The 15,215-nt window shown below is 36.5% G+C and overlaps 1 protein-coding gene across 8 annotated transcripts in view; it reads left to right on the forward strand.

Annotated features, from left to right (window-relative positions):
• Positions 1-6,926, forward strand: part of LOC126474800 (AF4/FMR2 family member lilli-like) — a 488,119-nt gene extending 481,193 nt beyond the window's left edge. For 4 of the 8 annotated variants that reach the window (XM_050102275.1, XM_050102291.1, XM_050102315.1 and 1 more), the window contains 2 exons: positions 470-751; positions 3,878-6,925. In XM_050102275.1, coding sequence (XP_049958232.1) covers positions 470-751; positions 3,878-4,330 — 735 coding nt within the window. In that variant the 3' untranslated portion in view covers positions 4,331-6,925. Of the gene's footprint in view, positions 1-469; positions 752-3,877 lie in introns of all 8 variants that reach the window. The other 4 variants (XM_050102307.1, XM_050102298.1, XM_050102283.1 and 1 more) reach the window with 4 other exon arrangements.
• Positions 6,927-15,215: the final 8,289 nt, after the last annotated feature.

Genomic DNA, 15,215 nt, shown 5'->3' on the forward strand with positions numbered 1-15,215 from the left:
CACAGGGTGATCCTCATTACCAACAAACACTGTCTGCCTGTGTCCATTCATGCGAATGGACAGATTGTTGCTGGTCATTCCCACATAGAAAGCTTCACAGTGTAGGCAGGTCAGTTAGTAAATCACGTGGGTGCTTTCACACGTGGCTCTGCCTTTGATCGTGTACACCTTCTGGGTTACAGGACTGGTGTAGGTGGTGGTGGGAGGGTGTGTGGGACAGGTTTTACACCAGGGGCAGTTACGAGGGTAGGAGCAAGAGGGTAGGGAAGGTGGTTTGGGGATTTCATAGGGATGAACCAAGAGGTTACAAAGGTTAGGTGGACGGTGGAAAGACACTCTTGGTGGAGTGGGGAGGATTTCATGAAGGATGGATCTAATACAATATTTAATATCACTATAAACTGTGCAGGTCTGACAGTTTTAGAAAATATATAATAATTTATTTTTATCTCATTTTTTTCTTTTCCAGCAGCAGGGAACATCAAGCCGAAATCACTCAACCAAAACAGCATCTGGTAAGCAAGGAACATCTAACTCTTATCACCATCACCATCACCATCATCATCATCATCCATCAAGTTCACAGCAACAAGACTCTAACTTTTCATCTTATAATCCAGCAAAACCTGCCAAATCTTGGGACAACCTAACAACAAAAGCCTTTGGTGGATATGGCTTTGGTTATGGTTACCTAGACACTACATCTGTGAAGAGTAGTGGGAAAGGCCACAGCAGGACCCAGAGCACCAAGGTATGAAGCATGTACTTAAACAGTATCGTTAAATGTTGTGTGCTTATTTGTAAATATTTAATCACATTGATCTGACATCTAAGCAGTTGCCAGAATATAAAGTACTTCAAACATTCAATATTGTTATATTGTTTTTTTAGATATTATTCAGTCCTGATATGCATGTAAAATGCAAATACTTTAGAACAATGTGAACTATTATACAAGGGGCATTTGAAAAGTCCATGCAGAGTCTGAGAAATGGCACCACCGGAGCGTATCAAGGTCATGTTTAGTTAGTAGCATCTTTGGAAAGAACGCGCACCAAGTTTCAGCCATATTGGTATATTTCTTTGTGTTTGGCATTCGTGTGAATCAAGGAAGTCAAGTGATTGTCAAAAAATGGACGAAAAAGAATTTCGTATGGTGATTAAACATTACTTTATGAAAGGCAAAACGCCTCAGGAGACCAAAGAGAAGCTTGACAAACATTGTGGTGACTCTGCACCTTTGATTAGAACAGTTTATAAGTGGTTTCAAAAATTTCATAATGGCCATATGGGCACAAGTGATGCTGAACATTCTGGACACCCTGTAGAGGTTACGACTCCAGAAATCATCGATATGGTGATGGATGACAGAGAAGTTAAGGTGCGTAAGATTGCTAGTGCTGTGGGCATCTCGAATGAACAGGTACATAATATTTTGCATAAACAGTTGGACATGAGAAAGCTATCTGCAAGATGGGTTCCGCAATTGCTCACGCTTGAACAAAGATGGAATCGTGTGAAGTGTTGCAAGAATGGTTTGCAGCTGTTCAGGAAGAATTGCAGGACTTTAAGCATTGTTTCATCACTGTGGGTGAAACATGGATACATTACTATACTCCTGAGACCAAACAACAATCTAAACAATGGGTTACCAAGGGAGAATCTGCACCAAAAAAGGCGAAGACCATTCCTTCAGCCGGAAAGGTTATGGCGACTGTCTTTTGGGATTCGAAAGGGATAATCTTCATCGACTATCCGGAAAAGGGTAAAACTATTACAGGTGAATATTATTCATCATTATTGGACCATCTGAAAACCGAGCTGCAAGAAAAACGCCTCCGATTGGACCGCAAAAAAGTCATTTTCCATCATGACAATGCACCAGCACATTCCTCAGCAGTTGTTGTTACAAAATTAATGGAAATAGGATTCCAACTCGTTTCAAATCCCCCATATTCTCCAGACTTGGCTCCCTCGGACTACTGTTTGTTCCCCAATTTGAAGAAATGTCTGGCGGGACAAAGATTTTATTCACACAAGGAGGTGATTGCAGCAACTAACAGCTATTTCGCAGACTTGGACAATTCCTATTATTCAGAAGGGATCAACCAACAGTGTTGGACAAAGTGTATGAGTCTAAAAGGAGACTATGTCGAAAAATGAAAAAGGTTTACCTCAAACACGTAAGTAGTTTTTATTTTTTCTTGGACTTTTCAAATGCCCCTCGTATAACATTTGCAATCAAGCAACCTGCCTACACTGGATGATTACTAATTCCTATGAAGAATATTTAAAGCAAGAGAGTGGTTTGAAAAGTTCTCAGAATCACCATGAGAGGTCAGTGCTAGTGCAAGAAGTTGTTCACGTGATATTCATTGGACTGTTGCCAGTAAACACGTGCCACCTCAGTGCTCTTGGAAGAGAGCTGTGGTGGTGATGTGGCTCTGTTGCTGTTATCACATAGTGATTTGTGAAGATGGAAAAAATCAAGATTCAAGCAGGGATTAAGTATTTCATGAAGAAAGGTATGAAAGCAAAGGACATTCATGCTAATTTCCACAATACACTGGGGGACTCTGCTCCTACATATTCAACTGTTGCCAAGTGGATAAATGAATTTAAATTTGGTCAGGAGAGCTTAGATGATGATCCGTGCAGTGGTCAGCCAAGATGTTTCACTACTCCAGAAATCATTGCAAAAGTGTACAAAATGGTCGTGGAGGATCGCTGATTGAAAGTGCATAAAATTGCTCATGCTTGCCAGATGTCATCTGAAAGGGTATATCACATTTTAACAGAAGAATTAGAAATGAAAAAATTATCTCCAAGATGGGTTCTGCAACTCTTGACGCTGGATCAAAAACATGTGCCTCCGCCATGACAATATCACACAAACTAAGGAATGAAGTTTTGTCACACCCACCTTATGCACCTGATATGGCTCCGTCAGACTTCCATCTCTTCCCAAAACTGAAAATTTTTCTTGTTGGATGAAGATTCACTTCAAAAGAAGAATTGATAGCCGGAGTTGACAACTATTTTGCAGGCTTGGAGGAAACTCACTTTCGAGATGAGATCAAGGCACTGGAACGTCATTGGACCAAGTGCATTAATCTACAAGAAGACTACATTGAAAAATAAAAAAGGTTTCAATGATGTAAGTACTTTTTTTCTATTCTGTTCTGAGAACTTTTCAAACCACCCTCGTAATGTAAAAGAACTCTTGAAAGCCAACTGCTGATCTTTGATTTTTTGGCAGAATTCTATCACAATGGGCAATGTAGGTTGGCAGAGGGTACAAATGTATTATGAAAGAAATGTAGCCAGCCGGTGTGGCCGTGCGGTTCTAGGCAGGTTCGAATCCTGCCTCGCGCATGGATGTGTGTGATGTCCTTAGGTTAGTTAGGTTTAAGTAGTTCTAAGTTCTAGGGGACTGATGACCACAGATGTTAAGTCCCATAGTGCTCAGAGCCATTTGAACCATTTTTTGAAAGAAATGTAAAATCTGTATCTAGGGCAAAATCTATATGTTCATTTAAATATTGACATAAAACTTTGATTATTTGTACACTGCATAGTGTGCAAGACTGTGAATTTGTCATACTGATGACCTCAATGCAGAGCACACCCAAACATAACAACATGCACAGCAGTTAACTGTTAATCTGTCATGCAGACTCAGTCTGTGCTTGATGTACATTCCTATCTTAAAAACAAAAACTTAATTTGCAATATTGTTTGTTACAGCAGATTCAAAAGTACTTCAATTTTCTGTATTTGGCAAGGTTCCTGCTTGTCTGCATTACGTATAGTTCAGATAGAATGAAGAACATAGGGAGCTGTTATTAGCTTATTACAAGTCATTGCCCTGTTCCAGGCAGGTGGCTCATCACAGCAGGGCCGCAGTGGAGACCGGCGAGCACAAGGGATGACACAGACTTCTTACGGCCACGACAGCCAACACCACAACCATCACAGCCACCATCATAGATATGTGCAGCCCACTAAGTCTACGGAGAGTCTTCTCTTGCTTCCCAAATATGCAGGAGACCCCACATTGTCCGACTCGAGCTTGAGCTGTGATTGTCTAGATGTGACATCACCAGTGAATGATGGAAGTGGTGCATGCTTTTTCCCTAGTTTGTCACCTAGTACAACACCTACTGCAGCAGTGGAACAAGGAGCAGCATATCAACATCAGCAGCAGCAGCAACAACAACAACAACAACAGCTACAGAACAGTGTCTATCAACAACAACAAAACAAAGCCAGCCAGACTGACAATCAGCGAGCTCCACAGGAGAACACGGCAGAAATCACACACCTATGACAAAAAGTTAACAGCCAGACTGAGGTCTAAAGGCTGTTTTGAAAAAAAAACTGGGATTTACCCTTATTTTAAATGAAAAGAAACATTTCAGTGGACTTGAGAAACTTTTTGAATGAGATTCAAAACAAGTTAACTGTCTGAGTGTGTAATCTATTATACACAGCCAAAAGGACAATGTGGTATCTCATAGTTCTGCTTACAATACATTACTATTTATTATATCCCTCCATTGTTTGTATATTCATGTAGAAAAGGGGCAATATCTACATGAGCCATGTGTTTGAAACAAATGTTTCTCACATACCAGCTTATCTCTTTTTGTAACAATACTAGTCATATATGAAACAGTCCACAAAGCAGGATTTGTGTATAGGTAATGGGATGTAAAAACAGACATGAGGCTCTCCAGTCATGGAGCTCTCTATATTCATTTTTATTTGTGTCGAGCTAATTCATTTTTATGTGAATTTATTAAACAAGAACAAAGGAAGAGGTACATTCTTGTCAGATTTTATGATGTACTGTTAACTGAAATAATATTTGTAAAGCACTGTACTTGGAACATAGGTAGACTAACTTCAAATCTGGTGTTAACCCAGTTCATTTGGAAATACAAAGACTGTTTGGTGCCTTCAAAGATGATCTGTACTGTACTTAAGCAAAGGTCAGCTTATTTGCATCAGCTGTAAAAAGCTGAGGAAACAAAGTTGAGTTCTTTCTCCAACTAGTTCTCTGCGGCATCATCAAAACATATTTTAAGCACATTGGACACTGTGATCTGCACCTTTATGTCTGGCAACTAGCATGAAACTAATCTGATCATAAGATATTTTCAGGATGTCTAAAATGTATTGGCTTATTTCCTTGTCTTCTGCGTGTCCTCAGGCAGAATAATACAGAGCTGCCCAATTATAGGAATAAATTAAAGCTACAGTTTTCTGAAGTTTACAACATACTTCACAAATTTATGTGCAAAAGCTTTTATATCATCATTTTCCTATAAGACAGCTAAATAACAGAACATGTTGTTCGATAAGTGAGTGCAGATAAATGCCCTAAATGAAAGGAAAATAATAAAGGCACAGAAAGATGCTGTGCATGTTTATTCATGTTTCATTCAGACAGATAGAAAAGAAAGTTCAGATTGCGAATAAAATCCAAATTTTGTTTTTCACAGTAAACAGAAAATGTCGTCATGAGCATTCAGCTACACCTAAAACAATTTTCATTAATGTGCATAGCAAACAATTTCATGTTTTTCATATTAAAAATTTCCAAAACTCTACTTCCTGCTATTTAATTCTGCTCCAGTTGATACTCGCAAACTGAAACTTCATCAGTACAGCAAAATGCCTATAGTTAATCTGGCCATAATTCAGAAGAAAATAGGACTCATTCTTGTACTCACTTTACATTTCCATCTTTATTGATGAGTCTTCTATAAGCGTTTCCTATAAATGTTAGACTGTTAAAATGTCATGTTCAATTGTGCTTTTAAGTCAGTGAAAATGCTATAGCAAACAGTACTTAAGATTTACCATTAACAAGATCCCTGCCAGTGTGTTCTTTAATGGAGAAGGCAATTTGCTTGTGCGTTTTCCCAGTGTGCATACTTTTTTCTTTGCAGCAAGTGATATTTATGAAGAATGATTCAAAATTCATTATTATGTTGACTTGTTGATTCATTACAAAGTTAATTTAGACTATTTTTTAAGCATTAGGATGCTTATTGTTTTCCATACAAACAAAAGCTGTGACAGACATACAGAGCCATTAGGCAAGTGATACTCAAGCATCGAAAAAAGTAGTAATCTTTCAAATTGTACATAAACAATAAAAAGTTGTCAGTGTAATAAAGACAAGTGGTGGACCAGTAGTAGAAAATCATGTTGTTTTTGATGTAATTAGAGCAAGACTTCATTATAGTAATTAAAATTATTGTGCAACTACATGAAAATTGCTTGTAGCAGTCAACAGAAGGAGAATACTAAACTATATAGTCTGAATGGATGAATGAATGTTCCTTTTCTGTAAGATGTGATAAAAAAATCCAAAGTTTGAGGTGTGTCTCTACCAAAGATTTAGACTGATTGAATAGGCAGCATTCTTCAGTGCTAATGGTCATATCTGTGATCACATTCATTTATTAAATGCTATTCCTCAGTACAATATTACTTAGTCAAATTAACAATGAACATTTTTGCATTGTTTTTCAAATGCCTGAAAGTGTGTATGTATGTATGTATGTATGTGTGTGTGTGTGTGTGTGTGTGTGTGTGTGTGTGTGTGTGTGTGTGTGTAAAAGAAACTTGTACACTTTCTTTTTTAATGTTGATGTATATTTTACATCATCATTTGCTGATCCAAAGAAAAGTGAACAAGTGATTCAGGAAGTCATATAATGTATGGGAATAACTGCATTCTCATCAAAATATTCTAGCAAATAAGTAATCTTTAATCCTACATTTACAGTACAGTATTTAATTGTGGGAGTTATTTAAATGCTGTAAATAATCTTGTATATAATGTTTAATATTAAGAACAAATGATAAAGGAAACCAATAATCTGAGTATGAAATTATTATGTGTAAACTTTTTCTGAAAATAATAAAATTTCATCACATACAACTGTAAAATTTTTCTAGTGTCAATGATACTGAGAAAGCATCTCATATGATCCTAATTCACATTCACTAAATTAAGATTTTATTTCTTTGGTATTCCAACTGCTGCATATAACATTTGTTGTTGAATATCTTTCGTTAGCCAAATTACGCAGCTGAATGGTGAAACATTCATAAATTGACTGAGCATTTTGCTATAAATATCCTCAACTAAATATGTTTGAAATGGTAAGAAGCTTTTGGAAATCATGTACACAATTTGTTCATTAAATGACTAATATCAGCTGAACTGTTAGGTGAATTAAATGTTGTCAGGTTGGTTGAGTGTTGAAATTGTCACAAAGTAGTATGAAATGGTTTCCAATATGAAGTTTGTAGGTGCTTTTCCATGCAGGATGTTATGATGGAATGTATTTGAAATATGACTGTGGAGTTATTCACTTTATTGCATGGTTACAGAAGGAACAGCTAACCTTAAACCTTGAAGCTAATTTGAAGAACTAGAGCAGTTCACATCAGGAGTATCCATCAATATAATTATATCTAAAAACAAAGATGATGTAACTTACCAAACGAAAGCGTTTGTATGTTGATAGAGACACTAACAAACACAAACACACACACAAAATGTGTGTGTTTGTGTGTGTTTGTGTTTGATAGTGTCTCTATCAACATACCAACGCTTTCGTTTGGTAAGTTACATCATCTTTGTTTTTAGATATATTTTTCCCATGTGGAATGTTTCCCTCTATTATATTCATATCATCAATATAATTATGAATAGACCTGATGATTATGGTCACACCAGCTAAATTAGGATAAGGATTTTTGCAAATGATGTCATCTGAATTTGTGAGTACAACTCATCAAGCTCATAGACAGTTCATCATTACAGATGGAACTGTAAAAGTCAGGGTTAGTAATCAGGAGATTAAGAAGAAAACACTGGTTCTACTGCAATGTGATAATCTTGGTAAAGAAATGAATAAACTGAAAACACTAAGGTATCCTTATAGTAAATACTGATAGCTTGAAGCCTAGTGTAAGGTTCTGTAATGTCTCCCATCTTTACAAAGAAATTTTGGTTTAGGTGATCACGTAATATTTACAAGTGAAAGCAACAATCTGAAATGAAACTGCAGTTAATGCTAGAATGATATTGTGAACATTATTAAGAACACAATTCACAATAGTCTCAAAATGCTTTAACTTTTTAATTGATACGAGAAGCCCTGGACAAAGCATACCTGAAAAAGCATAAATATATTGTAGATTTGACAAGGTGGGATGTCTCACAAGGATAAGACTGATTTGTCAATCTTAATTTGATTGAACTAAGCAGTACAGCTTGGATCATAATGTTTTCGGTAACAGCCTTCTTCCAAGATTTATTTTCTCAAATCTACTGTTTTCACTAGTCATTTCTACAACATATTGCAACGGCCATTGAGAACTCAAGATAGATCTAACTATTGTTAATGAATTGGATACCAACATATTAACAAACACATTGTTATCAAGATAAAACACTAACACATTCTGTTTGATTTTGTTTTTGGAAGGAAAAGAAAGTATTGTTGAAGAAACTGGATAATAATGAACACACTAGAAATATTTATAGACTTATACAGGAAGAACAGTGGGAAAATCTCTACCATTATATGGCACCCATAGTTCAGTCTTTAAGAAATTGTTACTGCAGTGCCGATTTAGTAAGAGTAATGTGAAACAAATGTGAGTATTGTATTGTATTGTATTGTATTTGTATTTTTTATTGGTCCTGTTGTCTACATAGCAGCTTATGCATAAGACATTGGACAAGTCAAGTTATAAATATACAGGCTGAAAGTCATTACAAGGCATACATACTTAAGGTTACCATAATACACTTTACACAAGTATTTATATAACGCATTTCAAAATTTAAATATTCTTTAATGGAGTAAAAGCAGTAATGCTGTAAACATGACTTAAGAGATTTTCCAAATGTATTGACCTCAGTGATAGCTTTTACGTTTTCAGGAAGTTTGTCATAAAGCTTAACCCCCTTGTGAAAAGTACCTTTTTGGCACAGTGCTGTACTGATTTGAGTCATATGTAAGTTTCTGTTTTGTCTGGTAAATTGCTCATGTATATCACAGTGTTTTTGCAGTCTCGGTCCTTGCCTATTACATTTAATTTAAAGAACAAAAGGATTTCCATAATGTATACACATGGTAATGGAGGAATACCAGATTTCTTAAACAGGGGTTTACAAGAGTCTCTAGGCTTGCACCCAAACAAGATTCTAATGGCCCTTTTTTGTAGTTTAAAAGTGCTATTAGCTGTTTTAGAGTTTCCCCAGAAGGTGACCCCATATCTAAGACGAGAATGAAAGCACGCATGATATGCATTCAATACTGTTTTCTCACTACAGCATGATTTTAATGAACAAAGAAGGTAACATGTTTTGCTCAGTTCTGCATTGAGATATTCAATATGCTTATTCCATCTGATGTTACTCTGCAGCCAAAGTCCTAAGAATTTGGTTTCAGTATTGTTACCAACTGGTTCGTCATTGATAGAGGCTGATGGGATAAACATGTCCTTGTTAGGAACATTGTGGAATTTTAGAGCAATGGTTTTCTTACTGTTTATTACAAGGTGGTTACTCTGTGCCCAGCTGCTAAGTTGTTTCGTGACCGTGTTTACTGTCTGCTGTAACTGTTCATTGTCGTCTCCTTTTAGTACAATTGTGGTGTCATCTGCAAATATGATTGTTTTGTGTGCATCAACATTTAAGCTTAGATCATTTATGTACAGAAGAAACAGAAGGGGTCCCAATGCTGATCCTTGGGGTACACCACATTTAATTTGTTTATAGTCAGATAAGTGATTAGATACAGTTTTTAGTTCAATATTTGTGTGCTTGATGCACACTGCCTGCATACAATTAGTCAGGAAGGAACTGATCCACTTGTTGGACAGACCTCGAATACCATATCTTTCTAGCTTTGATAGCAGAATTTTATGGTCCACCATGTCAAAAGCTTTTGACAAGTCAATAAAGACTCCTATTGTTTCCTGTTTTTTGTCCATCAGGTTTATGATGGAATTGATGCACTCATAGACAGCAGTTGTCGTTGACCTCTTGTTTCTGAATCCATGTTGTTATCTACATAGGGAGCTGTTTTTATTTATAAATTTCATAAGTTTCTCATACATAACTTTTTCCAGTACTTTAGAGATGCAGGAGGAAATTGTGATGGGTCTGTAGTTATTTACATTGTCTTTATCCCCTTTTTTATATACAGGAATAACTTTTGATGTTTACAACACATCAGGGAAAGTGCCTGCCTGAAGAGAGCAGTCGCACAAGTGTGTGAGTACTTCAGTTAGGTTTGATGCGCTCTTCTTTAACATTGTTGCAGGTATACCATCAATACCTGCTGATTTGGAATTTTTTAGTCCTTTTATTGCCTTAGCTACTTCATCTTGTGAAACAGAACTGATGTACATCGATCCTCTAAATGCACTTATTTTATATTCATTTGCCTGGGTGCTCTTAAAGTTTGATTGTAACATATTATCAGCAACACCTGTGAAAAAGTTGTTAAATGTGTTGGCTACTTCTAAGGGATTTGTTACTTTTTTATTTTTATGTGATAGTGTTATATTTTTGTAAGGTTGTCTGTATTCTCCACATTCTTTTTTTACAACACTCCACATAGCCTTTGATTTATTAGCTGAATTATAAATGATTTCATCATTATGCATTATTTTTGCTGCTTTTCTTACTTTTCTTAATATTTTGGAGTATTTTTTTTATAGTATGTGTGTACTGCAGGTGAGGAATTTTTTGAGTTACATATTCCATGAAGTATCTTTTCTTCTGGCATGAAACCCTTATTCCCTTTGTGATACAGCTGTTTGTTCTAGAGTTCCCCCGTATGGTTAATGTTTTCAGTGGGAATGCAAGTTCAAAGAAATGGGTTAATGTATCAATGAAAGTGTTGAATTTTTCATTTATATTGTTCATTTTGTACACTTCTAGTCATTTTTCTTTCTGTAATAAGTTGTTGAAGTAGTTTACATCATGCTGATTATAACTTCAATATGCTGTTCTGAAAGACATGTTGTTAATAACACTGCCTTGTACTTTTATGCTTAATATTTGAGCAAGACGATCTCTAAAACCTGCATTGAAAATTTTTAGTGAGGTGTAGTGTAAACTCTTCTTGACTAGAAACTGATCAAGAGCTGTTTGGCAAGTTTCTGATACTCGGGTAGCTGCTTTTACTTCAGCTTTTAAATTGTAAGACGTTGCAAGGTTCAAAATGGTCTCCCTATTTCCACTATTCGTGAGGAAGTCGATATTGAAGTCACCACAGATTATCAATTCACAATCCATTTTATTTACTTTATTTAGCAATGACTCCATTTTGTTTAAGAAAAGTTCAAAATTCCCGGATGGTGATCGATAAACTGTAGCAATAACCAGGTTGAACTGAGTAATTTTTATAGCTGCAATTTCATAATCCTTTTCGATATTTGCCCTAGTTAAGTCAGGTAGTGTAATAAAATCTACATTATCCTTTGTGTAAATTGCTACCCCACCCTGCTTGCTGTTTTTCCTGCAGTAGTAAGCAGCCAAGACAAATTTGTTTATTTTCGTATTCTGGATTAATTCTGGGTTAAGCCAGTGCTCAGAAATGCATAACACTGAGATATCATTAAGTTCATGTGTTAATAGCACATTAATTTCATCGATCTTATTATGCAGGGATTGCACATTATGATGATAATTTAAAACAAGTAAAAATGACCTACTGGACAAGGAACAGACATTAAGGGTCATCCACTAAATGTAATACTATGCATAAAATTTCATGACGCCCAACCTGATAAAAAGCTAAAATGTAGTCAACACACAATATAACTCCTCTTTCTCTTGAACTGAATATTACATTTTACTGTATAGGATTAACATCAAGTAGAGAAAGTGGAACTATTTTAATGGCACAGGAGCTGATACAGAAATCGGCGTAATCAGTAATGGTTGGCCTGCTGCTAACAGGGTGATGTATGGCTTTGATATGAAATATCAATATTTCAAAGTCAGTGTTTGCTTTGCATTTCAATGATTCTTTAAAAAGTATTGGACTACATAACATGAATTAAGAATAAATGCAGGTTCTTTTACTGACCATGCAATGCACATTTACAGCTGCAGCAATAGTGGCCGACCAGTAACATCACCACACTAGTAAAGTCCAACTTAACTTGATGCTCATCATTCAAAGAGGTTGCAAAAACATTTAAGAATCAAAGTTAGCCCAAGGAATAATGACAATATTAAGTAAAAACATTGTAACTTTCAAGCAAATATTGTTGGTCTACATGATACAGTGATAAAAACATGATTGCCTTCTGCTAGCAGTTCAAACAAAAAAGAGCACTTACAGGAAAGGGTTTTACAGGAATCTGACGAAGACTCCGCAACTGTTTTATAAACAAAATCAGAATGAAAATATCATTACAGAGCTTACACACTTGACAAATGTTTATAGCATCATTTGAAAATCTGTCAGGCTATATATGCTTCATATATATATTATTCTATTATAGTTTACCAGATGAGAAAGCGCTGGTAGATAGACACGATAAAAAACACACAAAGACACACACAAATTTCAAGTTTTTGCAACCCAAGGTTGCTTCATCAGGAAAGAGGGAAGGAGAGGGAAAGACGAAAGGATGTAGGTTTTAAGGGAGAGGGTAAGGAGTCATTCCAATCCCGGGAGCAGAAAGACTTACCTCAGGGGGAAAAAAGGACAGGTATACACTCGCACGCACACACATATCCATCTGCACATATGGTGTCTGGTAAGTTACAGCATCTTTGTTTTTTATATATATTTTTCCCACGTGGAATGTTTGCCTCTACTTTATTCTATTATAGCACGCACATGCACATGTGTGCACCCTTCTCATTATAGAGTTTACACATTTTACAAAGATTTATAGCATCATTTGAGAATCTGTCAGGCCGTATATGCTTCTTATATATTGTTCTATTATGACAAGCACATGTACGCGCATGCGCCCATGGCCCAGCCCCCCTACTTCTCCTCCCCCCCCCCCCTCCCATACCCCCCCCCCCCCCACCCTCCATCACACTCACATAGTTTTGCATATAGAACTGTCTTTCAATATGTTGCCTTAAAAACCAAGATGCTGACTGCATATTTTCACTCTCTTAATCATGTGGAATTATTGTCTGGGGCAAAACAATTTAGGTAAATAAATTCACAATTCAGAGACAGTGAGCAGTAAGAATATGATATCAAATAAATAACTGTACATACTGCAGAGACATCTTCAAATATCTTGGAATCCTGACAATCACTTTCTAACGTGTTAATCCATTAATGGTATTTGTTAATAACAATAAAAATAAGTTGCAGTTTAACTGTGTTTTTCATAGCAACAGCATTGCAGAGAAAATTAATTTCCATGTAGACTTTGATTCCTTGTCTAGGATTCAGCATACAGAATCGAAGGAAAATTAAAAACATTGCCTATCAGACACACTGTCTGCAAATCATCTCATAAGGGTTGAAGATCTCTGCTAGCTGCATGACAAATATCAGTGTTCATTCAGCCAGCTATTTATTGTATTCTGTACACTCCATCATGAAGGACAACCTTTAAGGAGGCGGAACAAGCCAAGGTACATTTTAAAAAACTCAAGCAGTTGCTAGAAAGTGCATTAATAATTAACTATCATTAAATTGCTGTTAACTACTTGTGTTTACTCAAGCTAAGTTTAACATTATAAAATCACTTCTCTGGAAGAAAAAAACCTGTTACAATAAATAGATGCTGTCTCTTTTCCATTACTACCTTAAGACCAACAAAACTGCATTGATACTTATTGTGTAATAATGGTTTAGAATGAATGAATGATCATATGGCATTTTTGACCAGGACACCCCATCCAGGGTTGTTTGGCCACATAGCACAAGTCTTTTGAGTTGATGCCACTTTAGTAACTTGTGCATCAATGATGATAAGATGATGATGAGGAGAACATAACACCCAGTCCCCAAGTGGAGAAAACCTCCAACCTGGCTGAGAATCAAACCCAGGTCCCCTGCATGCAGTCAGCTGCACTGATCACTCAGCTACAAAGATGAACAACACTTAAGAAAGTAGGCATAAATGAAGCTATGAGGGCAGGTTACGAGCAAGGTTTTAGGTTTGAGTCCTGCCCTGACAAACAGTTTTAATCTGGTAGGAAGTTTCAAAACTTCTCTGTTGCAGAGTGAAAGATTCATCTTGGAAACAATTACCAATGTTCGTAACACAGCAGCCTGTTTACAGTGACTACTTTGGTTTGTCATACAACTAACAATTATCTTCTATTACTGGATCCAAATAAATAGGTGAGAATTATGAATTGTGATTTGTTAGTCTCATAACACACATTATGAAACTTACTTGGTTTCAGTAAAGAAGATTTGTTAAAAATTCGTAGTAAAACTTCACCACAACCAAATACCAGCTGATCTTAATAATAATATCCTTGTTCCAAGTCCAAACACATAAAAGATACAGTAATGAAAAACATACAATTATTTATTATGTCATGGTGTGACAGCATAAACATAAGTAATACAAAAACTTTTAGTGGCAGGTACAGGACAGGTACAGACTACTTGGTGACAGGTGCAGACCGCCAGCCAGAGCTGCAGGCAGCTGAGCCAATAGAACTCGACTGGAACTGTCATGTGGGATCTGGAGCAGCCAAATGGTGTGCTACTCAAATTGTGACACACACTGCAGTTGTGGCAGTGAAGGTGTAGTAACACTTCATCCAAAAACACTGTACAAGGTAGGCCAGAAGATAGTGCCATATTAGTCACATATGCTGTGGTACATGGACAATAAACAATACAGCAAATTTGAGAAAGGTGTCAACAACCAACAACCAAAAATTGCCTAAGGAAGGTCTCTCCCAAGGAGCATGAGCACTGGTCAAGGGGGAAAACAGTACATGGTGCCACCTGTTGATTTGAACACTTACGCCAGGTAACTGCCAAACATTCCACCTTGCGATCAGTGCATTTAAGGCCTGAGTCTTTAGCTGTTGGGGATGTAATCCTGATGCTAGCAATAGGGAAACCATCAGTAGTCTGCCATGCTTCTATGATAAGTGGAAAACAAAATGGTTCACTCTGAGCAAAAAACAGATTGAGCCCCAGGAGCAGCAGAGACAA

The sequence above is a fragment of the Schistocerca serialis genome, chromosome 1, assembly GCF_023864345.2.
Source record: "Schistocerca serialis cubense isolate TAMUIC-IGC-003099 chromosome 1, iqSchSeri2.2, whole genome shotgun sequence".
NCBI classification, from domain to species: Eukaryota; Metazoa; Arthropoda; class Insecta; order Orthoptera; family Acrididae; genus Schistocerca; species Schistocerca serialis.